Source organism: Penicillium samsonianum (genome assembly GCF_028829775.1).
Source record: "Penicillium samsonianum strain IBT 33392 chromosome Unknown utg000002l_segment0_segment0, whole genome shotgun sequence".
Taxonomy (NCBI): Eukaryota; Fungi; Ascomycota; class Eurotiomycetes; order Eurotiales; family Aspergillaceae; genus Penicillium; species Penicillium samsonianum.
This window is the reverse complement of record NW_026643260.1, coordinates 3175878-3199829: the sequence shown is the minus strand read 5'-3', so window position 1 is coordinate 3199829 and position 23952 is coordinate 3175878. Positions and strand designations below refer to the sequence as shown.

Sequence of the window (23952 nt, the reverse complement as noted above, 5' to 3'; positions counted from 1 at the left end):
CTATTGACCAACGACATTCATCAATGCCTCCGTGAGCGGCCCGGAAGAGCTACAGCCCACAGTACCCCAGATTCACAAGCTGTCGCCGCACTTTTGTGTTCGAGCCTCTTCGTATCCTGCCAGCCATATTTGATTATAAGTATCTCTGAGACTTTTTGGGTGGCCCAGTAGATTTGTTGTATTTCAAACTATTCTAGTTACCTATTGTCCTGATCCTCCACCCAGAATGACCGACAAAGAACTCTCACATGGAATTGAACTTGAGCAGGCGGAAGATATACAGACGGTAGACCCGACAAAGCCTCCCTCGCATGCATATGCAGCCGATGATACTGGTGGTTCCCATCACAAAACTTCCGCCGAGCGTTCACTCGTCTTAAAGTCCGACCTCTCAATCATCCCTCTCGTTTCCTTGATCTATTTTGCAGCCTACTTGGTGAGTATGGCTATTCTGAATGCTAAAACTTCCAATTGACCAATCCGCACAGGATCGAAACAACCTAGGCAATGCACGTCTTATGGGCCTTCAAGAAAGTCTGCAGATGTCAAATCACCAGTATGACAACTGCCTTATGATGTTTTGTAGGTAAAATCCTTCTAGTCAACATCTTTGTCCTCTTACCTTGGGCTTTTTTGGGGAGTGTTCCAGGATTCTTCTCCGCCGTCAACATGAACAAGTCCTGCTTTTCACAACCACTGTGCTAATTGTATTTCACAGATGTCGGTTACATTATATTTATGATACCTGCAAATATATTCCTGCGGGCCATCGGACCGCATCGACAGCTGGGGACCGCTGTAACTGCCTTCGGTGTTATGATCTGCTGTTTGTCTGCAGCGAAAAGCTCGGGCACGGTGCTGGGCATTCGTATTCTCGTCGGTTGCTTTCAGGCATTCATACAAGGTGTCGGAGTGTATCAGTCCTTTTGGTATAAACGGAATGAGGTAGCCACTCGTGCTGGTAAGTTGTTTAACACCATCAAAATGCTTCCTTCCTTTCCCTGTTGATTAACAGCATGTTATTAACCAAACGTTGATTAGCCGCCTACTATTCGGCTGCCACGATTTCAGGCGCCTTTAGCGGCCTGATCGCGTACTCTGTCAACAAAAACCTGTCGGGCGTGGCAGGGAAAGCTGGCTGGCAATGGCTCTTTATCATAGAGGGATCCATTGCCATTGCTGTTGGCATTGCTACTTGGCTTTTTCTTCCTCCATTTCCGGATCAGATTAAAGACGGCAAACGCTGGCCCTTCACTGCGCCAAATATCCAGCTGGCAAAAACGAGAGCAGCTTGTATGTCCCCTACTTTGTCCCTACATTTCCATTACTTACTTAAAACAGCATACAATACCCTTGATGCAAGGATTGAATTGAAGCAGATTCTCGAAGCTCTCAAAGATCCTAAAACCTACTTTTTTGCTTTCATGAATGGTAAGTTGTCTATTTCTCTTCACTTATGGGGATCCATCTTGGTCCAAGGTAAAAGCTAAAAGAATCAGGCGGTGTTGCGCTTGGAATTGCATCGGTTGGTGTCTTTCTTCCAACATTCATTCGAGCATTTGGCTACTCAAATGGTTCGTCTCAGTTGTGCCTCCAGTGTAAAAAATTTACAATTCACTATATCAATGCTAACGAAGAAAGCAGAGATGTCTCAGTTATTTTCCGTGATTCCATACGGCTGTGCAACTTTGTGCATGTTGGGTTTAGTGATAATTTCTGACCACCTGAAGCTCAAGGGTGTGATGCTTCTCTTTTGCATCTCCCTCTCATGTGTCGGCTATATAATCCTCATTGTCGTGAGCTCGATCCCAGTCAAGATTTTTGCCACATGCCTCGTCGTTTCTGGACTATATCCGTCTGTTATTCTCGGTGCCACCTGGCTTGGTATCAACACCTGTGGATACACCAAGCGAGGAACCGTGTGGGGAATCACCGAAATATTTGGGCAGTGCTTCTCAATCATGGGTACGCATATCTACACCAATCCACCGAGATATATCAAAGGGCACGGCATTCTTTTGGGATTCTTACTTTTCAGTATCCTGAACGTTGTGATGGCATACTTCTGGATGAAACGCTTGAACTTGCAGAAAGAAAAGACCATACGGGAATATCGTGATCGTGGAGAGACTCATCCGGATACATTGAAATCCCTTGAAGAAGTTTACGATCATCATATTCACTTCCGCTATACACTTTAGTGTTCCTTTATACGGTGATATAAACGGCTTGACTCTCTCTACTGCCACGACTTTTAACCCTGCTTTCTCGGTGGAAAGTTAATAAATTGTGATCTGAGATTTCATCTTCACCTATCGATATGATATATAACTTGAATATCAAGAATTTGAAAAATTTGAGCGTTCGATATATATCTCTTGATTCTAAAAGAATGATCTATCTCGTGGGGGCACCTAGGCGCCTTGAGCCTGGAGGACTTATGAAATAGGAAAGTGTAAACCGACCGAGACCAACATGAAGAAAATAGTTCAGATCGAAGCTTAAGGCTCTGATGCATCCTCTATTCTGGGGAGGAAGGGCATACCTAGGTATTTTGTGTTCACATTTTTACATCTTGTTAGGTAGGTAGGATGTTAGGTGCCTGCTGCCTATTCAGGAATAGTCTCCTATGTATGTCTAGATAGTCGATTAGCGCTCTCTCGCTCTCGCTCTCTTCTTCTTTCCCCCGTCTATAATACAATCTTCATGTCTTCATATTGCTTTATCATTGTATCGTAGTCTCAAGACATCTTGAAATTTTTATTACTTGACAACCATGGAATGATACCCACCCAAGCGAGTTCCAAGGATGTTTCCTATCAAACACCCTTTGAATAGTTTTTTCCCCCAGCCGCCATGTCAAATTGTGTACACTCTTTCAGTCCACATACATTAAAGATGTCTTGAGGGCTGCCGTTATTTGTGGATTCAAACGCCATATCGCCCGTCTCCTTGAGCTCCTTGGCCGCTGCAGCCACCCCAGTATACACCGCTTTAAGAGCGAAACCCGGGAAAATAATAATTTTGAATCCCATCTCCTTGGCTTCTGCAGCAGAGAGTTTGGGCGTAACACCCCCATGAACCATATTTAACAACACTGGAGTAGGGGCAAGATCCGAACAGACACGCATGGCCTGGTCTTTGGACTTGATGCCTTCAAGGAAGGCAACATCCGCCCCCAAGGCGATAGCACGCTTCAATCTGGCGACTGATGACTTGTAGCCTAAAGACTCCAATCCATCAGACCGTGCGATCAGAACGATGTCCCCAGGTGTCTGCTCCCGTGCCATGACGGCTGCACGGATACGAGAAAGGTATTCCTCCTCGTCTACCAATTCTTTGTTTTTCAAATGACCGCATCGCTTGTTCACAACCTGGTCCTCGAGATGTAAACTAGCAACACCGGCTGCCATGTACTGGGTAACGGTTCGACCGACCATCAAGGGACCTGATTTGGCACGTCAGAATGGTAGATTTTACTTTGACAGCTGCAAAGCTTAGGCGCATCTCTGGCTGTTATTGGCGGATTGCACGTACCTCCAAACCCAGTGTCGGCATCAGCAATAAGCGGGACTTTCTGATCAAGACCAGCAATCATGGCGGCATTTTCCCTCATATCGTTCAGTGTCGCAACGCCTAGATCCGGCATTCCAAGTCTCGACATTGTAGTGCCTGCACCAGTCTTCCCAAACAAGTTGATTAGTATTAGGGCCCCAAAATTATGTCAAGACATAGAAACCGTGTAGTTTCAGTCATGCATACCATGTACAAGCAATCAAACCCAGCCTGTAGGGCAATCCTAGCCGTGAGTCCATCATAAACCCCAGGACAGACCAAAATGCTATCTTTCTTGGCAATAAGCTCACGGAGCGTCGCTGCAGCCGTTAGAGGCGGCTTGATAGTTTTGTTCTCTTGAACGTCTTCCTTCACCTGGTCAATAGTAGATCGTGTGATTTCCATATTGATCGATATCTTTTAAAGAGGAGTGCTCGGGGTAGCAGATATAACTGGACACAATTTGGTGGTGAATACTTGCAGTTAAGAATTATTGGAAGATACAGTGTTTATAGTTATGTAGTAGAGTCTCCACTAGGATTTTATTGCTTGCCATAATGACCAATCAAAAGCTATTCCTCATCGGAGGCCGACTGCGGGCCGAGAAACCGAAGCCTAAACTGGAGAATGTTTGCAGCGGAGCGTTGACGGCGTAAGTTCAATTATGGAACTAGTAATCACGAGTGAGCCCTTTGCCAAAATAAAATCCGGTTCGTATCTCCCATCTTCAATTACCTTTATTCAATAGTCTTCATCATCAATCCTCTTGCATAAAGGAAAATCCTCGTTCATCCAAACCAACACCTGATAGCCAACCATGACTCCGGAATCTAGTCCAAAGAAAGATGCCGATGATGGTGTGACAAAGCAGCTGTGCGCATGGGTGAATCAACTTTCTTTGGGGGATATCCCTGAGGATGTCCAGACCCGAGCAAAGTATCTCATCCTTGATGGTTTTGGCTGTGCAATTGTGGGAGCCCACCTTCCCTGGACCGAGAAAGCGGCCAAGGCAGTTTTCGAGATGGAATCTCCGGGGAATTGTGTTGTGTGGGGATATGACAAGGTAAATTAAATTACTCAATCAAATGCCGTGTTATTAAATGAACACTACTAATAAGAGAATATATGAACAATAACAGAAACTTGGGCCACTACCCGCAGCTTTATTGAATAGCACAGAAGTCCAGGCTTTTGAACTGGACGATTGGCATTCGTTGGCTCCCTTGCACTCAAATTCAATCCTACTGCCTGCCCTTCTAGCAGCCACCAGCCACGAGAGAGCTAACGGTGCACGGACCTTCAATGGCGCGTCCTTGTTGCTTTCAACTATCGTTGGCTATGAGACGGGACCCCGAGTTGGTTTGTGTCTACATGGGAGTCACATGCTGACGAGGGGTTGGCACTCGGGTGTCGTCTTTGGCCATGCTGCTGCCGCAGCTGCTGTTAGCAAGGTGCTTGGGCTCCCTCCCAATGCTATTGAGGATGCCCTCGGTATTGCCTGTACTCAGGCTTGTGGTCTGATGTCTGCCCAATTCGGTAGCGACGTCAAACGTATGCAGCATGGGTTCGCAGCACGAAACGGACTGTTTGCTGCTCTCCTAGCAAAGGGCGGATATGCCGGTATTAAACAAGTTTTCGAAGAGCCATACGGTGGATTCCTAGCTACTTTTGGACAGGGTTCTGGGAAAGAGCCTCCGTACTTGATTGATGAACTAGTCAAGGAACTGGGCCAGACATGGCAGTTGGATTCTATTCGGGTTAAGCCTCATGCTTCTATGGCAGGAACACACTGCACCATTGATACAGTTGAAGCACTACAAAAGGAGTATCCGTCAAAGTTAATCGATTTGGCCAACATCAAGAGCATCAAGATCGAGATGTCTGAGCCAGCTTTTAAACACGGCGGATGGAAGGCACGCCGACCCCTGACAGTGACGGGAGCACAGATGAGTTGTTCCTATGCTGCAGCGGTCCAGCTTGTCGATACCCAGGTATCACCACGGGAGTTTCACCATGACATGATTGATCGGGATTCTATCTGGGATTTAGTCGACAAGACGGAGTGTGTACACTCACCAGGGCTGGGCGGGAGGTTCGAGCAAAAGATCACAATAACTTTTATGGATGGAGATACCATTTCGCAGGTTGTGCATGTACCAAAGGGTGTCAGTCCTCCTTTGTCTAACACAGAAATCTTGGAGAAGTTTAGGAGGTTCACGAAGGGCTTGATTGATGACGAAAGGCGGGAGAAGATTGAGAAGTTGGTTCTGGACATGGAGAATCTGGAGGATATCTCTGTCTTAGATGAATTGCTTGCTAAGCTAGTTTAGATTCCAATATTAGCTTCACAGTACTCGCCCGTCCTTTTTTGCTTTCTTTCTTTTTCTGTTTTTTTTTAATAAGCGGATAACCACCCTACCGTTGGTCCACATATCCTTGCTACAGTATGGATGAATGGATGAATAATTTAATTTACGCTGACCTATTGCTGAGTTGAAACCCTAGATTGAGGTACAGATGTGATAATCATATTCAATTCATTGTTTCAACTGGTTATGAGCCTCTCTGTTTTTTCAGCAACCCGACTTTGAATTGATACGGGTGATCAGTGATCCAGACCTCAGACCACCAAGACCTCGGACATTTTGAGTAATGTATGCAATATTTTGGTTGGGAGTGGAAACCCCCAAACCTACATGTATTGACATGTCGATGGACCAATTAAACGCTATTCTGTTGCGACCACCGACTACGGGCCGAGATCCATGACAGTACTTGCGTCTGTCATTCGGGCCACATATGTACTTAACTATTAATACAATGAGACCTTCTATATCTTTCTTTCTATTGAAGAGCTACCAACTGCTTTTGACACGTAAGTTGTGTGATACTTTTTAGGTCACTTTTTTTTTTTCCCAAGTGGAGGGGACAGAATACTTACCACACCATCGTTTTATACATACACCCAACGTGACCTTAGACTATCCGATGCGGAATTGCAGGAGATTTTGGTCGGTCATCCGGTATTGAGCAAATCCATTCCCGGTGATGGTTTAAAAAGGTGATAAATCAAAATAAGTGGCAAGAGATATCCGGACTTCAAAGATTTGGGTCACGTTATACCGTCACTTCTGGATCGGCCTCGACATGCAAACTCCGCTCCGCATACGGCCGAGGAATTCGTTAAGCAGCCCGTAATACGTCGTATAAAATCGCCCCAGTTCCTTCCTCTTGTGAAAACTCACAACCCAAATTCACCCTAAAAATGTCAAATCTAATCGAACGAAGCGTCGCATGGCTGCTCCAGAACCGCAAGGGTCACGATGCCGGCCTCATCCACAAATCCAAACCCTTCTCCGGGCTCCCCAACCCAACCATCCCTCTGGAATGCAACCTAGGCCCAACGGGCTCTGACATCCCACCCGAATACAGCTTCTTCCACCAGGGCCTTTTTCCAACCCTGCAATGGCCGGCACAGGATGGGGCGGTGGAATATTTGCTTGTTGTTGAAGACCCCGACGCACCCTTCGCTGACCCCATTGTGCATGGCCTGTACTATGGCATCCCGGCCACAACAACGCGACTGACGAACGAAGACTTTGAAGTGATCGGAGAAGACTCTGCGTTTACACTTCGCGGTGACTTCAAATATGGTTTGAATCGCCGCAAAAGTGTTTATATTGCTCCCAGGGGCTTACTGGGGCATGGTCCTCATCGGTACTTTTATCAGCTTGTTGCTCTGCGAGAAAGAAGTGATAAGAGCAAGTTAACTGCTCCGGTTTCTAAGGAGGATATCATTCGGCAGGTTGATGGGAAGGTTATCTGTTGGGGAGTTTGGCAGGGGATATGGGAGCGGACAGAGTGAAGCCTTGGAATGCCAGCAAGATCTATTATTATGTCCAGATGTATATAATCAAAATGTGGTCCAAGCTGATAGTAAATCAACTCAGTGCAAATACTCTGGACCATTGTAGGCATGGAGAAAAAGCGTAGAGTCAAACCAGTGGCACTAAAACTTCGTCAGTGTGCACATCCGTTTTACTATTACAGTAAGAATCTTGGCTACTAACATAATATGTTTTAGGGCTCAAAGACGATTATGTTTGAAGCCTAGCTTATCGAGGGGCCTAGAGGGATGGTTTTGATACGATTGATTGGATGTATGTATCGAACGCAGATGACATTTCGTGATCCTAATGTAGGGAAAAATAAGATTGCTCCCCCTCTCCGCCAACTACAATTTTAGAAAAAGCATCAGACTCGCTAGAAGCTGATAGAATCACCATTCCAGCGAAATCTGGGCTCCATTTACTGCATCCCCTTCGACATCCAGTTTGTTTGTATGTCCCGGCATAGGCTTTGCGGCGCACATGACATCAAACAAGTTCTTCCCAAATCGTTGAAAGGCTGCTGTAATTCCACCGCTTGAAATGAGCTCCTCCTCCATCTGACTCAGCGTAAAGGAATAGTAATATCCTCCCACACCAATGACTCGCGAATCAAGATCTATAGTGATCTCGGCGCCGTCCACGGCAGCATCATAGAATAAATCATCTTGCATAGTAATCCCCAGTAGCCCAAGGTTAGGCTGATTTCGTGCGTAAATAAAGGCGAAGGATTTAGCAATCACGCAGGTCACTCCGCAGCCCATGAGGGCTAACACTGCTTGTTCTCTTGAAGACCCGCAGCCAAATGCTTCACCTGCAACCACAACATTATACCCTTCTTTCACTCGATCTCGAAACTTGGGGTTGGTAAATTCAAGGCAATGCGATCCTATGGCCTCGGGCGTCCTCGAGGAAACCAGAAACTCTGCCGGGGCAAGCTATGAGTCATCTCCATTAGCTTTTTGATTCGAGTATTGATGGAATGAGCATAGTGGAAGCATCGTCCTTGGGGGCTTACAGCATCGGTATCAACGAAGTCCCCCAGCCGCTGGATTTTACCTCTCCTTATTTCATTTGCCGGGGACTTGGCTGAGGAATCCTCGCCGTTCGCATTTCGCTCGGTCTTCTGCTCCATTTCCTGTCCACTTGGAGGCTCACACAGACCACCAGGCTCAACATAGGACAGATCATCACCAATTTCTTCGGACTTTTTTGAATGTCCCATAATCTCACCGAGTCTGCCAAGCTCGATGGAATTGAGAAGAGGCCTTGGATCGGTGACTTTCATTTCAAAGGATGAAGCTGCCACCGTGATTGCTGAAGCGAGGTTTCCGAAGGATCCTATGCAGCGTATTAATTTCAAATAGAAATAAAACTCTCCTCCAAGGATGGACTCACCTTTACCCATACGGTTCTCAAAGTTTCGATTTTGGGAGGAAAGCCAAGTTTCCCCAGGGCCAGCACGATCCGCCGACATACCTACACAGTAGCTACATCCCGGTATTCCAATCTCAAACCCTGCGGCTTCATATATGTCGACCATGCCGGTTTTTCGGAGGTTGTTGAGAATAGGCATACTCCCTGGAACAATCTTTCGTTTTCCTGACTTCACCGGCTTCATGCCACGTTTGAGACCTTGTTCGAGTATTAAAGCCCCCAAAAACAGGTCTTCCTCGGCAGTAGTGCATGCACCGATAAAGCAACCGTCCAGCTGCTTTCCCGCGATTTGGCTCACTGGAACAACATCATCTGGACAAGGGTAAAGTGCGACAAAGGGTTCAACCTTGGCCAAATCAATCTCGTAAGTTCCTGAATATACTGCGTCTTCATCAGGGCGGTAATATTTTGAAGACTTCTTGTGCCGTGGAGACTTCCGTCGATTGACAAAGTCCGAGGTGACTTGATCTGGAACAAAGACACCCGTAATGCCCCCAAATTCCTGCAAATGATTCATCAGCATCTCTCCCAATATGAAGTCAAATCTCTCGAAATTACCGTCGTCATGTTGGCGATCGCAAAACGAGAATCACAAGATAATTGTTGAACTCCTGGACCAGTAAACTCCACGATCTTCTCAGCTGCAACAGTATTCCGCTTCAGTTCTTTTAGAATATAAAGAATGGTGTCCTTCCCTCCAATTCCGTTACGTGGACAGTTGATCAAACGGATGTTCACGCTTTCGGGAACTTTGAACCACGTCTCGCCAGTCACCAGAGGCATTGTCACATCAGCAGCCCCCAATCCGATGGCGAGGCAGCCAAGCGCACCAGAGGAACAGGTATGGGAATCCGAGCCAATGATTAACATGCCTGGCTGCGCCCGCTGCCGGAAAAATTCCGTGTGCATGATTGTATACTGGTGCAGGAAATGCGGTTAGATTTAATGGTTGAAAGCCAAATTCAGTCACCATTACTTACGTTCATCCCTTGGTAATCTGTCATTTTGAAAACATGCTTAGCTCTCTCACTGGCGTCAATCAGGTGTTTGACTTTCGGCACTGTATTGACTCGCGGGTCAACAACATGATCCCCAGCAAGCCAAAATCGATCATTCCGAAAAATCCCAGGGTTTCCGAGCTTCTCGTATGTTCGTTCCATACCCTACTTGATGTGTTAGCAGCAACGAATTAGATCAATCGGCACACTCCTAGCAAGGAGTTCAGAGGTCCACGCACAGCCCAAGACGCTTCAGACGCCATCACCCAATCAACATCAACCCTGATCAAGTCACCGGCCTTCACAAAGCCCCTTTGTTGAATATCATGGTCCGCAAAGATTTTTTCGCTCAGGGTCATCGCCCTCCTACCCTCTGGTCGAGATGACAGTTGTGGTCGGGGGGATTTGGCCCTATCTGCTGAGTTGAGAGATTCCATCCAGGCTGCAACAAGAAACAGGATTTCTGTCTCATCTTTTGCTGTCAGCGCCATCTCCGGGGTGAGACCCAGTCCACCAAAGTCCGTTTCAAGAGTGCATAATGCTATGACCTCTGTGAGTGTGTCGGCCTCGCGGGTATTGCCTGTATCGGAAAGAATCGCTGATAGAGACCGAATTTGCTGCAGCAACCCAGTGGCTGTTATAGAATGAGCTGCTTGTGGAAATTCTGACGACGGTTAGATGAAGCGGTATTAGCCAAAAATAAGTCTTAGCTGGGAGAGACCATGGCTAAACTTACCGGAATCATTCGTGGAGGCGTAAACTTGAACATTTCTAGCAGTCCGGAGATTACTCAAAAGCTTTGTTAACCCCGAAAATAGATCTTCAGAACATCCAACGGGGAGCTGGATATTGATTTTGGGCCCTAGAGACTGAGTGGTCATGGCTGTTGAAGTGGCAGATAATGATGTGAGTGATATAATAAGTACTCCTCGGTGCAACGATGTCAAAAAGTTCTTTTATCCCGACTGTACAGCTGTACAGAGTGACATGCAGACGTCCTTTAAGTATTCCATATATTTCATGTTATATAAACTCGCTTAAAACTAAATAAATAGTTAAATATCATACTCTATTTGCATTTGGATACCTCGGCCCGCATTCGGAGAGGCGGCGAGCGCTGCGGAATTGCTTTTAATTGGCCAAAAGGAGCAGCCACACAGCTTCTCCCATTGTTACCAAGTCGGAACAGGGATTCCCCGGTTTCTGGGGTTTCCAACGCGTTCCAGCACCTCGAAATCCACAACGCCAGAAGCATACTAGCACCACTCCTAGGCTCTCATCAGAGCGCTGCACTCGCTCTACCGATAAATTTTGAAATGATTATTATTCATCATGAAATCGAACTATCCAGCATCGCCGTCTACAACGGGGCAAAGAGAGCCAAGGTTGCAGACTCTCGCGCCATCTCGGCAAGTGCAAAGTAATGAGGGAGCAGGCGTTGGGCGCAAAGAGAGAAACATGTCGCCTGCAAACCATGCCGACAGGCCAAGGTAGCCAAACAAACTCCCGGATGGAGGTCGAATTTGACAACCTCTGACAGTGTTTTGTATTCTCTTAACAGTTACGCTGCGATGGTACGAAATCAGGGCCTTGCTCAAGGTGCCGTCGGATGAGACAGGAGTGCCATGTAGATACCCGATTTAAGAGAGTGAACAAGGGGCGGTATGATGACTACCTTATTCCCAGCAATGTCTCCCTAGATGGAAGAATTGGATGCATAGAGGGCTGATAATGTTTGCAGTAAATTCGAGGAATTGGAAAAGCAGTTAGAACAACTCCGCGCTTCTATCGCTCAGGCTGAGCAGACCCAGCCTGATTCGCCTGAAGTGGCAGATGGGCCAGCCCAGCTGAATAAATCACTGAGCCAGAATACTGAAGCTATTTCCACGGGTAATCAAATTCCTGTCCCTCCGGACGTGAGCGGTATATCTTGGGATCCCCGTTCAGAGGAACCATCAAGGCTCCCACCAATCTTGGGGGAACCACCATCAGCAGATGATAGAAGAGAACCCCTGCGACCCATTTCAGCTTCTCCTGTTTTCACACCAGCAACCAGTGACAGAACCCTTGATTTGATTACAGTTAAACAACAACAAATCGATGAGTTGTTTTCAATGTGAATTGTGGAACTCCAACAAAGCACAACTTGACTGATTGACAGACAGATTCTTCGAACATTACCACCCATACCTTCAACTCCTAGATGCAAATCTCTCTCCCGACGAATGTTACCTACGCAGCCCCACGTTATTTTGGGCTATTATCAGCGTAGCATCTCGTCGATTTGAAAACGAACCAAGTCTGATTATTAGTCTATCTTCACCGGTCCTCAAGCTCCTCTGGAGTTCAATCTCTGCTTCCGCCCAGTCTTGTCATACAATCCAAGCGATTCTTGTCATATCTATGTGGCCATTTCCCACATCTTCTATGTGGACTGATGTTTCCTATAAGTTGGTGACTATGGCACAAACTGCCGCTTCACAGCTTGGTCTGCATCGTCCAGAAGTGATACAGGATTTCTCACGCAACAAATGGAAACTAAATCCCAGTGGGATTCAGGAAGCTGTGAGAACCTGGTCCGTTTGCTATATCGCCGCAAAAAGGTAGGTCGCTCAACAAGCCAGAAACTGGAAGGATTTTTGAGATCTGAACAATAGTATTCATCAGTATCTCTTTGGCGGTCGGTCAACCTCTAACTGTTCCTTTCGACTGGACTATTGACCGTGTCTGCGATGCCAAAAGTCCATACTCGATGCCAGATGATTTAAGGCATCAGGTGATAATTTATCGTTTTGCGGCTCGCGTGAGTACCGCCATGTCTGGGAATCGACAGTCTCCAACTGGACTTCCAGCTCCCGGTGAAGGCACCTCTTTGCTGGTTTTACTGGAACAGGATTACAACGGTTTGGCTCGTGAGATGGAACAGAAGCTTTCCCGTGAGTGGTTCATTTCCAACTACCTTTGATGGTCGGATAGTTGCCTGACGAGGTCCCAGCTGTCAATCGAATACTTCTCGATGGGGTCGGCCTAGAGCTTCGAACATTCTACTTTCTTGATATCTGCTCCCTAGAGATACGCCGAGCAGGTCTATTGAGGGCATATAATACATCTGAGGCCTTGATCTCCAAAGTTCGAGAGGCCGATAAGGCAACAAATTTGATGAAGTACTCTCCGGCCGCCTTCTATCGCCTAACGATATTGTCTGCTCTTGTGATGCTCAAGGTTATAAATTCAAGCTACTCCAATCTTGTGGACATCGAAAGTGGCAAAAGAACTTTCAATTCCGCACTATCTTTGATTCGCCATTCGTCCGTGGAAGATAACGATCTCCCTGGGAGGTCCTCAAAGATTTTGGCTCAGCTCTGGAGCATTCAGAGTCAGCGTTATCGAAGACCGGAAGAAGAGCCCCGAATTAGCCTCACAACCAGGTCTTCAGCAAGTATTCTGCATGATTCTTTGTGGCTGTGGAGAGAAAGGTTTGGAAGCCAAGACTGTGGTATAAACACACCCACCGGTAGGTTCTTCTAGTTGCCCGCCTGGTGAGAACTCTAACAAGCTAAGTTGATAATTCAACGAAACCAGGAACATCCGCTCAAAGATGGGAAACAAATGATCCCCAACTTGTTGATGAAAATAATGATGTGGACCCCGGCATGAATATGGATTGGATATGGGATCTTGGAATGCCTGGTTTGGTATCATGGGAATTCGAGAGCAATCCTGGCTATTTCCCCTTGTCTTGAACAAACACGATGAGCAATAATTTGTACCTTTTTCCTCTTATCTTGAACAAGAGGTTCTTCGAGCATTCCCCCTTTTCTACCGAGTAGAAAATATAATTACTTGACACAATAAGCTAGATTAGGATAATTGCCACGGTCCATCGCTCCAAGGTTGCAGCTACTCTATCCCACGGGGATGGAAGGTTGCTTTGGCCTGAAGGCTATACCACTCTCTCATAACGCCGAGCACCGGGCTAATAACTAACTTGGAGCCTTGGAATCATTATATCCAGAATGGGGACAATAAACATAATAGGGATCAAAATGCTGATCATGGTATATGGCAGTAAAAACGAAGTGAAGATTGAAATAAGGTGCAAATGAGCAACAGCAGATTTTCCCGCTAAGCCATTGCATCGTCCATCTCAATATGACCAATGTGCAGTGCAATAAATAGAAGGACTGGTACAGGAACAAAAGATCCATACCAACGGGTATATAATGGTCTTGGTGTGAAATCTAGAAAAACATGTCATCGTCTAACGGCGTTCCCGCTTTACTGAAAATCAGATAACGGGCTTGCCAGCACCGCCACAGAATTCAAGAATCAGTCGTTCAAGGTCTAAAAGTTTGTAGGGTTTCGTTATGTAGCCTTTGATTCCAACCCTGGAAGCACGGTTCAGTGCTTCGTCCGTGACGTCTGTACTGACGGCGATGACCGTTAGGGGTGGTAGCGCATAGTAGGTATTAGGGATTGAATCCATTTCCATGCAGTCGGGGCTGTGACGGTTGGGGTCAAAGGCAGCGTGTTGATCACGATTACTGTTAACCATTTGGAGAATACGTGAAGTGGCTTCATATCCATCCATTTCAGGCATCTACAGATCCATCAACACAACATCGATCGCTTTCATTTTCGGTGCTAGGGGTGCCTCGTTGGTGACACCTTGCATTTTGTTCGAGGGGTCGGAGTTGGTAAGGCCCTCATGAAAATAATCCTGGCCATAGCTGGAATTGGGCAAAAGGCTCAAGCCATATAATTTCACACGTCATTATCTCTCGGGGGTCATATGAGGAAAAAATCTTTCTGGGGCAGGGGCAATCAACAAAAACGATGGTTAATGTTAGATGGATTTTTAGTTGCTGGCGCTAGCATGCACAGAATAGATGGCTGATAAGTGATCCACATGTCATGTGGATAAACTCTTCTATCTCTCTCTGCCTTGAATTTCAGGCGAGAAAGTGAGCATGTCCGTGCGTTCAGTGAGCACGACCTGAGTGCTGACTGTGCACACCCTGAGCACCCTCATAAAGCGGCGGCACCCCGATCGGGAAAATCGCGACCGCGGCCTAAAATCCAGTATATACTGCTACATATGTAGGTATGGTTGAACTCATGATCATGATTGCGTACAATCTATCGTCAGCAACAGTATACCGAGACAAAAAAAAGCATACCCATATGTACCTGCACCTCCCTCTCTTCGCAAACCCATATTTTCCTGGGCAGAAACGTATGTATAAATTCAAGAAATCCGAAAATGCAAAAATGCCCCGCGCAAAACGCAACGAAACAAATGAGGACTATCACAACAGAAAGCGTAACGTAAAGAGCACAAAGGAGAGAAAAGAAAAGACTAGTCGGCAAGCAATCCCCAAACTAAGTCTCAATAGCCCCCGGCGAAACCGCCAATATAACCGCAAGAGTAGCAATAATCAGCGAAGCAGCCACTAACGCCGTAAGTGCCACACTGCCCCGACTAGCAGGGAACTTCCCCCGAATAATCCAATACTGGCTCTGGAAGTAGCGGTGGAAGCCAACAACAAGGATAAGGATTGACACGCCGATGAAAGTCGAGCCGAGAGGCTTGCCCACGCTACGGAGACGGTTGGACGCAGAGGAGGCGTGAAACTCGGCTGAATCGTAGCCAGACGAGGCGAGGTGTGGTGGGAGGATGCCCGGTTGTGAGCCGGATGTTGGGTCGAAGAAGTTTGCGTGTGTGTTTGAGGAGGCGGTGTTCAGGCGGAAGAGTTGCGTTACTGCGATGCCGATTGAGGCGAAGGCTAGGGAGGTGCGCATCCAGGCTAGGAAGGTTCGTTCTGTTCGAAAGGGAGTGAATGTCAGAGGGGTCTATACGGGGGTTTTCAAGGTAGATTGCGCATAGCGTACCTAATGCGAGGTGGTCGCGGGCTACACTGCCTTTGTTCTCTAGCTCGAGACTGCCGTATCGATCTGCGAATCGGGCATACCAGGACTGCTGGGGCTTGGAAGTCGATTCTTGTGTTGTTGGTTGGTTGCCATTGTCGTGGTTCGCGTTGTTTGGTTGGAGGTCCTTTGGCTGGGAGGCGGCTGCTTGCTCTGTGGACTGATAGTTGCGCCCCGCGGGACCGGCTGTGTTGATTGGGGTGAACTCGGTGGATGGGGATGAGGTCAAGACTGGGTTCTGGTTACGTGCATTGTTTTGGGACGAGGAGCTTGAGTGGGACCGGGTGCTGCCGAAGGACGATGACAGGGCTGAATCTGTAGGCGAGCGTGACGATGAGTGGTTGTTTTTGGCTCCTCCAGAGGCCCTGGGACCTGTCGGGGGCGGTGCCGATGAGTCGAATGTGCTCATTATGGCGTGCTCGTCCGCTGATCTGTCACTGGGGAATATTATCCAATACGAGGTCGCCAGGGACCAAGTTTATGCAGGTCTGAAGCGCCGAGTTCTTCTAGGTCAACAGAGGATGAAAAGTAGCTGTTTGAGACAAGATGTTCACGGTAATGGAAAGCAATGGCTGTGTATGTTATGTTAAAGCCTTGCTATCTGAATTTCCTTTGTCTGCTCCTCTTCTCAGGGTGCTGTGGCCATCATGTGGCATATAATGTGACCTCGAGCAAAAGCGTGTAATAATGTGATGATCTCCCAGTCACCTGACCAATCCGGGGAAACGATCACATGCTCCACTCTAACCCACTTGGGCCAAGCCTTTGTCCGATGTGCAGTGCAACTTATAAAGCTTTGACATCTTGATATGGATGTCCAATGTAGTTAGTTAATTCTGGTCAGGGATCTGCTTTGATTTTCACATATGATTTTATAAACTAATACCTCATTATCCCCCCCCCCCCCCCCCCAACTGGCGAATTATGTCATTTTCTGTTTAAGGCAGGCGGTCAGTGCAGCTTTATGCTCTTTATCGACTTATCGCCGACTTATCGATTCCATCCTTCCCCCTCACTCAACCAACAGAATGGCATCACAGGCATCTTTACCATCTCCTACGGGGAAGGTCGATCTCTCCAAAAAGCTCTCTGAGTTACGGTCAAATACCCGCAGGGGAAACCCCAATCCCCGAGACCTAACTCCAACAACCCCTCCTCTCCCTTCGCCCCCAGACCTCTCCGCCCACCAGTACCGGCAACCAATCCGCCGCATCCTATCCCCTAAAGACCATGAACTCTTCCTTTCATCACCGACCCACAAACTTGTCCTCGCCTTTGTCTTCGGGCTAACTGATTCTGTGCGGGGGCATTCTATCACCGACCTCCAGAAAAAACCTCAATCCGAATCCATCTCCAAGGTCCTCTCAATCGTCACTCAGATACGCTCCCTCCTAGCCAAAAACCCACCAATCGATCAGGGTGGATCCCGATTCGGCAACCCCACCTTCCGAGCATTGTGCGACGACGTAAGCGCCCAGAGCACATCATGGCACACCAACATTCTCGGGCTGAAAGACGCTGGCGCAACCGAAGAAGCTTCGACATATCTAATCAACTGCCTGGGCTCACGAGAGCGTATTGACTACGGCTCCGGCCACGAACTCAACTTCATGATGTGGCTGCTATGCCTGTACCAGCTTGGTCTTCTTCCCGCCAGCGACTTCCCCGCCGTCGTGATCAAGGTCTATGTCGAGTACATGCATCTCATGCGCGAGATCCAGTCAGCCTACTACCTTGAGCCTGCTGGATCGCACGGTGTCTGGGGTCTGGATGACTACCATTTCCTGCCGTTCTTGTTCGGAGCTAGTCAGCTTGTCGGGCACCCGTATATCACTCCGCTCAGTATTCACAACACGGCTACTTTGGACGAGGAGGGCGATAATTATCTCTATCTGGATCAGGTCCGGTGGGTCGAAAGTGTCAAGACTGTGAAGGGGCTGCGGTGGCATAGCCCTATGCTGGATGATATCTCTGGTTCCAAGAATTGGACCAAGGTTGAGAGTGGCATGAAGAAGATGTTTGTTAAGGAAGTGCTGGGAAAGCTTCCTATTATGCAACATTTCTTGTTCGGAAGTCTTCTGCCTGCTTCGGAAGGCATGACCGATCCTTCTGAGGGAGGTGCCGAGAATGACGGTCATGACCATGCCCATGGCCACGACCATCCTCATGAGAGCGCAGACTGGTTCGGTGATTGCTGCGGCATCAAGGTACCCAGTACCGTGGCTGCAGGTGCTGAGATGCGTAAGCGTATGGGCGGATCGAACCTGCGCCCAATTCCTTTCGATTAACGTCGCAGATGGGAATTTAGGCATGCCAACAAAATAATGAATCAACATGAATACCATATTAGAAAATGACAAAACTGATAGTGATTTCTTTCTACTCCTACTACTTACTGCCTTAGTATATACCTGTCAGTATCCTCAGTATACAATAGCTGTTCGCTAGTCATAGTCACGATATCAATCTCATTCTGGTAGGTACAGCCAAATTGATCAAGTCCTGTCGATTTCAATCTTTAATACCATTATGTACATATTCGGCACAACAGGCTACCAAACCACCTAATCTCTCTTTCCATGGTGTTGCATCTACCGCCACGTTGCACTTGCAGTGCCTGTAATTCCAGAGCAGCCAGTTGGTACAGTATAGCTCCTGTTAGGATCACTTTCCCAGGTAATGCTACCGTCCGACCCTTTCTTGAAGAACTTGTACTCAAAAGTGGTACCAGCGGGGAGATCAATACTGGCAGTCCACAATGGGTTAGACGTTGTGTATGAGCCTGCAGATAGAGCAATCGCCGACGAGGTAGACCAAGAGCCCAACTGGCTGATTGACCCGGTAACGAAGACATTCTGACCATACGTCGTGGTCACTAGCTCCTTGAAAGTGACCGGGACGGTGGTGGCAGTAGTCGCACATGCTGTGGTAGTTGTTGTGGAAGTTGTGGCGGTGCTGGTCTTGCTCGTCGTAGAGCTGGTGGTTGAAGTCGATCCTGACCCCGTACCCCCAATGGCAATATCAGCACAGTGAAGATAAGCCTGGGCTGTCTGGAAGGAGTTCCACCGGAAGCGTAGTAGAGTGTGGGCCGAGTCGTATTCTGGGATTTTGATTTTCTTCGTAACGGTGTAACCACCAGCGATAGTTGTCTTGCAGGAGTTTAATGGAGCGCCATCCACGCCCTGACAGCCGCGGTTGCTGTCGGCATTGAATGCATTGCAAGTGAACCAGTCATTGCGCCAGCATGGTTGGTCAGAGGTGCAGTCAGGGCTGTAGCCACAGGTCTGTCCAGGAACATCTGTACATTTCAATTCACCCTCTAGGAAACAGTCTTCGGCAGCTTGTTTCTCGGCATTGGTGGGAAGATAGTTTGGGTCCAGGAACAAGTCGACTAGAGTCTGATTCTGGCAGATACCGTAGGTAAACATGCCACCATGGTCGCCATTGTGGTCGACACACCATTGCACTTCGACGATCTGGTTTGCAGTATATGTGGCAACGACAGAGTTGCCCCAGTGAGCGCCAGGCTGGTTGTAGTCAACACTAACTCGGGCATTGTAACCACATGGTCCACTTCGGCCAACTTGGGGTCCTTCCAGGTCAGGCCATGCAGTGACTGGTTCAAGGATGGAGCATTCAGGGCAGGTATCAATGCCAGCCTAATAAGATCAGTCTAGTACATTACATCCATGAATTCATCATCTGACATCTTACCTCGAATCCAAGCCGAGTACGACTTGAAGGAATGGTCAGGTATCCATGAGCATTGACTGACGACAGCAGACCTGCCAGGGTCAGAATAGAGACTGCCTTCATCTTGGGTGTACTTTCTCAACAGTCTAGAGACTAAATATAAGCTGCTCGGCTCTTAGAATCGAGGGAAACATATCCCTTTTATACATGTATTTCCCCATGATTTCAGGTCGATTGTATCAACCATTCATGTCAGGATTGTTGTCGGCTTGAAAGTCTGAACGTTTATGGGCGTTGCCTTGGCATTGTCAGTATATATCTTCGTAGTCGTATTTCATTTTGTGGCGTCTAATCCGATAATTGTCCGACGGCCGCTAGGGTAAAGGGATGCAAGCGTCAGATTTTTAGTCGAATTCCTTCAAAGCTCAGTGACAAGAAAGCCTTGGAAGCCGATAAATCCCCGCTTCCCTCATATACTAATTGGGTAACTGGCAGAGGTAAGCGGCGGCGGCGTTCGGCATTCCCGTTTCTTCAGGACATTCGCGTTTTCCAGACTCTGATATATTCTAATTACAATCAAAAATTGTACTTGGACATGTTGAATGATCTAGAGCCAACTGTTATTATCCAGGTATGTCTGCTTACTGACCTTGAATGCCCCATCATTTCTCAGGTACCATTCCCCACGTCTTACTCCGCCACCACAATATATTTCGCTTACTGAGTGAGATCTATAAGAGGCCGACTGCTAAAGAGACTACCTTGATAAAATGCAGCACCCTATCCACGTGAAACCTGGTGTAATCAAAATGACTGTTTAATTCTATGATTGTGCATTATTTAGAACGCAAAACAAATGACGGGGGCCCTAAACTCCTTAACCCATTACATTCTTACTAGGTAGTATACTCCTAGCAATACTTATCTATAGTCATACATTCTCTCACTAACCTCTTATAAAGTAACATTTACTAAATATCCTAGCAAATAACCCTCTTGAGCCCCACAGCATTTTGGAAATACGAGGAGACCGACTTCTTTTTTTTCTATAGGTTTCTTTCTGTTTATACAGAGCTGACCCGAAGTTGTTCGAATCTTTTCTTTGAATAGCTCGAATACTTCGGTAGCTACAAAGGGACCACAGATTCGAACCGTTTTTGGATATGACTCGGTCTTGGAGCTTTTGATCTGTGACTGTTATTCAATTTGCATGCCTAGAGAGTCTAGTGTTGACCGAGAGTAGTTGTAAAATACGAGAGATAGTGAATTATTGAAAACTTCCAAAACACCCCAAAAGATGTCCAATCACAACCCAGCCTCGCCCACGGTTAACTGTCCGAGTCACCATCAATTATATGGGACATATTCCAACCCTGTTCATGAGGTTGCGCGTGGGGCAATGGAGTCAGCATCAGTGGTTAAGGGTATCCTGTAGCTCTGTTGGCTGCCTAAATGTATCCTGTGGGTTTGGCGCCTGAAGAACACAATGCGGCTGCTGCGGTTGCTGAGGATACAAGCTACCGAGAGATCTAAGTCTTTATTTGATTCTATAATTTTTATCGTCGGTTTATACCACGATTCTCACTTAATTGTCCAGAGCTTTCTATAGCAACATTTCTTTCGGTGTCTTCCCGATATCGCCCTAGCTCTGTAAATGGGAGAGAGCACGGTGATAAGCCCCCGCGCTTTCAAGACACACAACACGCTACCCTGCTGAGCCCGCCACCTTTGCAGACTTGGATTCTGAAGAAAGAAATCGCCCCCCCCCCCCCCCACCGGAGATTTATCACGCTAGCTAGTCCTGGACCGGGAAAAGTATTTCGAGCCGATAAGTGACATGAGACACTTGCGGTGATCTTCTCGGAGAGATCCCGAGACAACAGTATTTGGTTGCCCTAACAAAGGTACTTCACCGTACAGTCCCAGGAACGCACATTTATCCTCGGCATAATCCGGCTCAACTCACAAACGATCGGCATTGGACCTGCGGTTTGTTTAATGCCGTGCAGTTGAAATTGGGCTCAGGCACGACCGGGATAGCCGGGCCGCCAACAGCAATGTATTTCGCATCGGACTTGACAAGAGGTGGGTAGAACTAGATCATATGATTAGATTCCATCAATCGTCAAGTCTAAGCTTTTTTGAGCCACACCCAAGTATGCTCGGCATAAATATCGATCTCTTGCCTTCATTAAATGGTATAAATACCCCTCGTCCGGGGCCCCGCATCTTCAGGGCACTAAACTAAACTTCAGTGGACTACTTGGACGCCACAATCCTACGCTAGCTAGGCTTGTCTGTTTGCAGGTAAATCACAAGCCATATTTATTCAATTCAGTTCGGTTAATTGCGCCATGAGGAAAGGGGAAAATCCCGGTGGCACAAGCTTAATGCTACTATGATGCGGGGTGCACTCAAAACAACTTCCAGGGGCTATACTCGTGACATTTGTAGGGCTTCTCACTAGCATCAGGGGCGGAACAATACCTTCCGTCCCACTAAGTAACAAGCTAGAAATTACGCCATTCAATTCACCTATTGGTAGGTCTATGGGTAGCGTCGCTTAAATCTGCTATTGGTATTAACCGGGTTTGTGAAGAGCACCATTCATCTATACTATCAAGTAAACAATGCGTCTCCACTAGAATTATTGGAGGAGAATTACCGCCACTTTAGTACCCCCTGCTACTGATCTAGAAAATGGCTTCTTGACTGATGAATTGAATAATATAAATATGAAGGCCGGACACTGCACGGCGTAAGGCCCTACTTTTTTCTCCTCAATGCCCATTGAAGCATCTCCTCCTTGGTTAACTGAACTACTGTTCCAAGGGTGATCAAACATGTTCTCACGACGAAGCTTCGAACGCTTCTGCGTACTGGTTCTAAGCCTTGCTGCCACTGGTACGCTTGTTGAAGCTGGGCCCTGTGATATATACGCCTCCGGCAACACGCCCTGCATCGCCGCGCACAGCACCACTCGGGCCCTGTACAATGCCTACACCGGCGCACTCTACCAGGTCAAACGTGGCTCCGATGGTACCACGACCGATATCTCGCCGCTTTCCGCTGGTGGGGTTGCGAATGCCGCAGCCCAGGACACATTCTGTTCAAGCACAACCTGCTTAATCACGATCATTTATGACCAGTCTGGCCGCGGTAATCACCTCAAGCAGGCTCCACCGGGCGGCTTCAAAGGCCCTGAAGCTAATGGCTACGATAACCTGGCCAGCGCGATTGGCGCACCAGTCACGCTGAACGGCCAGAAGGCATACGGCGTGTTCATGTCTCCCGGCACCGGCTACAGCAACAATGCCGCCAGCGGCACGGCGATAGGGGATGCAGCGGAGGGAATGTATGCAGTGCTTGATGGAACCCACTACAACGGTGCCTGCTGCTTCGACTATGGCAATGCTGAGGTCAGCAGTACCGATACGGGCAACGGCCACATGGAGGCCATCTACTATGGTGACAACACCGGCTGGGGCTCCGGCGCTGGGAGTGGTCCTTGGATCATGGCTGACCTTGAGAACGGCCTGTTCTCTGGCTCTTCCCCGCCAACAACGCCGGCGACCCGTCGTTGTCCTACCGTTTTGTCAATGCGGTTCTCAAGGGAGGGCCAAACAAATGGGCCATTCGCGGTGGAAATGCTGCGTCCGGTTCCCTATCAACATACTACAGCGGCGCGCGTCCAAGCGTATCTGGATACAACCCGATGAGCAAAGAGGGTGCCATCATCCTTGGCATCGGCGGCGACAACAGCAACGGCGCCCAGGGCACGTTCTACGAGGGCGTGATGACTTCCGGCTACCCGACCGATGCCACCGAGAACTCTGTGCAGGCTAATATCGTAGCGGCGAAGTATGCTACCACGTCGCTGACTAGCGGAACCGCGCTCACTGTCGGTTCATCAATCTCGCTGCGGGCTACCACGTCCGGCTACACGACGCGCTACATCGCACACACCGGCACGACCATCAATACTCAGGTTGTCTCGTCATCCAGCACCACCGCCCTCAAGCAGCAGGCTAGCTGGACGGTTCGCGCAGGTCTTGCCAATAGCGCTTGCTTCTCGTTCGAGTCCGTCGATACCCCTGGGAGCTTCATCAGGCACTATAACTTCGCGCTCTTACTTGCCGCCAACGACGGCACGAAGTCACTCTACGAAGATGCCACATTCTGCCCGCAGACCGGCCTAAATGGCCAGGGCAGCTCGATTAGATCCTGGAGCTATCCCACTCGCTACTTCCGCCACTACGAGAACGTGCTTTATATTGCGAGCAACGGCGGTGTCCACACGTTCGACTCCGCCACTTCTTTCAACGATGACGTGAGCTGGGTGATCAGCACTGGCTTTGCTTGAGATACCTTGCATATTTCATAGGCAAGGGGGAGATATCTGCTGGAACAGAGATTTATATCCAGTATTATTGACGTCAATAATCCTGCCATTG

General features: G+C 47.9%; 11 protein-coding genes across 11 annotated transcripts; 6 read left to right on the top strand and 5 right to left on the bottom strand.

The window, feature by feature from the left end:
• Positions 1-226: 226 nt before the first annotated feature.
• On the top strand, positions 227-2201 carry N7471_003083 (uncharacterized protein; the record flags this gene model as incomplete). The annotated part of the gene is made up of 7 exons (XM_057275803.1): positions 227-436; positions 489-582; positions 719-961; positions 1042-1293; positions 1342-1431; positions 1500-1574; positions 1645-2201. The coding sequence occupies 7 exons, from the start codon at positions 227-229 to the stop codon at positions 2199-2201; spliced, it is 1521 nt and encodes a 506-aa protein (XP_057140441.1).
• Positions 2202-2819: 618 nt separating this feature from the next.
• N7471_003082 (isocitrate lyase/PEP mutase family protein) lies at positions 2820-3972 on the bottom strand (the record flags this gene model as incomplete). Its single annotated transcript, XM_057275802.1, has 3 exons — positions 2820-3448; positions 3538-3682; positions 3763-3972. Coding segments are annotated over 3 exons (984 nt in total), but the record flags the coding sequence as incomplete, so codon positions are not given.
• Positions 3973-4372: 400 nt separating this feature from the next.
• N7471_003081 (MmgE/PrpD family protein) lies at positions 4373-5885 on the top strand (the record flags this gene model as incomplete). Its single annotated transcript, XM_057275801.1, has 2 exons — positions 4373-4618; positions 4695-5885. 2 exons carry the CDS (start codon positions 4373-4375, stop codon positions 5883-5885), a joined length of 1437 nt encoding a protein of 478 aa, XP_057140439.1.
• Positions 5886-6820: 935 nt separating this feature from the next.
• On the top strand, positions 6821-7420 carry N7471_003080 (YbhB/YbcL family Raf kinase inhibitor-like protein; the record flags this gene model as incomplete). Its single annotated transcript, XM_057275800.1, has 1 exon — positions 6821-7420. One exon carries the CDS (start codon positions 6821-6823, stop codon positions 7418-7420), a length of 600 nt encoding a protein of 199 aa, XP_057140438.1.
• Positions 7421-7834: 414 nt separating this feature from the next.
• acoC (uncharacterized protein) lies at positions 7835-10758 on the bottom strand (the record flags this gene model as incomplete). Its single annotated transcript, XM_057275799.1, has 7 exons — positions 7835-8380; positions 8461-8783; positions 8841-9381; positions 9438-9797; positions 9860-10042; positions 10117-10511; positions 10614-10758. The coding sequence occupies 7 exons, from the start codon at positions 10756-10758 to the stop codon at positions 7835-7837; spliced, it is 2493 nt and encodes an 830-aa protein (XP_057140437.1).
• Positions 10759-12337: 1579 nt separating this feature from the next.
• Positions 12338-13620, top strand: N7471_003078 (fungal specific transcription factor domain-containing protein; the record flags this gene model as incomplete). The annotated part of the gene is made up of 4 exons (XM_057275798.1): positions 12338-12480; positions 12545-12813; positions 12873-13391; positions 13460-13620. 4 exons carry the CDS (start codon positions 12338-12340, stop codon positions 13618-13620), a joined length of 1092 nt encoding a protein of 363 aa, XP_057140436.1.
• Positions 13621-14165: 545 nt separating this feature from the next.
• N7471_003077 (uncharacterized protein) lies at positions 14166-14552 on the bottom strand (the record flags this gene model as incomplete). The annotated part of the gene is made up of 2 exons (XM_057275797.1): positions 14166-14421; positions 14482-14552. 2 exons carry the CDS (start codon positions 14550-14552, stop codon positions 14166-14168), a joined length of 327 nt encoding a protein of 108 aa, XP_057140435.1.
• Positions 14553-15021: 469 nt separating this feature from the next.
• Positions 15022-16453, bottom strand: N7471_003076 (uncharacterized protein). The gene is made up of 2 exons (XM_057275796.1): positions 15770-16453; positions 15022-15699 (listed from the first exon to the last, which is right to left on the bottom strand). Exons 1-2 carry the CDS (start codon positions 16212-16214, stop codon positions 15260-15262), a joined length of 885 nt encoding a protein of 294 aa, XP_057140434.1. The 5' UTR covers positions 16215-16453; the 3' UTR covers positions 15022-15259.
• A 380-nt stretch (positions 16454-16833) lies between these two features.
• On the top strand, positions 16834-18093 carry N7471_003075 (serine/threonine-protein phosphatase 2A activator; the record flags this gene model as incomplete). Its single annotated transcript, XM_057275795.1, has 1 exon — positions 16834-18093. The coding sequence occupies one exon, from the start codon at positions 16834-16836 to the stop codon at positions 18091-18093; it is 1260 nt and encodes a 419-aa protein (XP_057140433.1).
• Positions 18094-18396: 303 nt separating this feature from the next.
• On the bottom strand, positions 18397-19621 carry N7471_003074 (uncharacterized protein; the record flags this gene model as incomplete). The annotated part of the gene is made up of 2 exons (XM_057275794.1): positions 18397-19464; positions 19520-19621. 2 exons carry the CDS (start codon positions 19619-19621, stop codon positions 18397-18399), a joined length of 1170 nt encoding a protein of 389 aa, XP_057140432.1.
• A 2720-nt stretch (positions 19622-22341) lies between these two features.
• N7471_003073 (alpha-L-arabinofuranosidase B) lies at positions 22342-23861 on the top strand (the record flags this gene model as incomplete). Its single annotated transcript, XM_057275793.1, has 2 exons — positions 22342-23002; positions 23029-23861. The coding sequence occupies 2 exons, from the start codon at positions 22342-22344 to the stop codon at positions 23859-23861; spliced, it is 1494 nt and encodes a 497-aa protein (XP_057140431.1).
• Between the last annotated feature and the right edge of the window lie 91 nt (positions 23862-23952).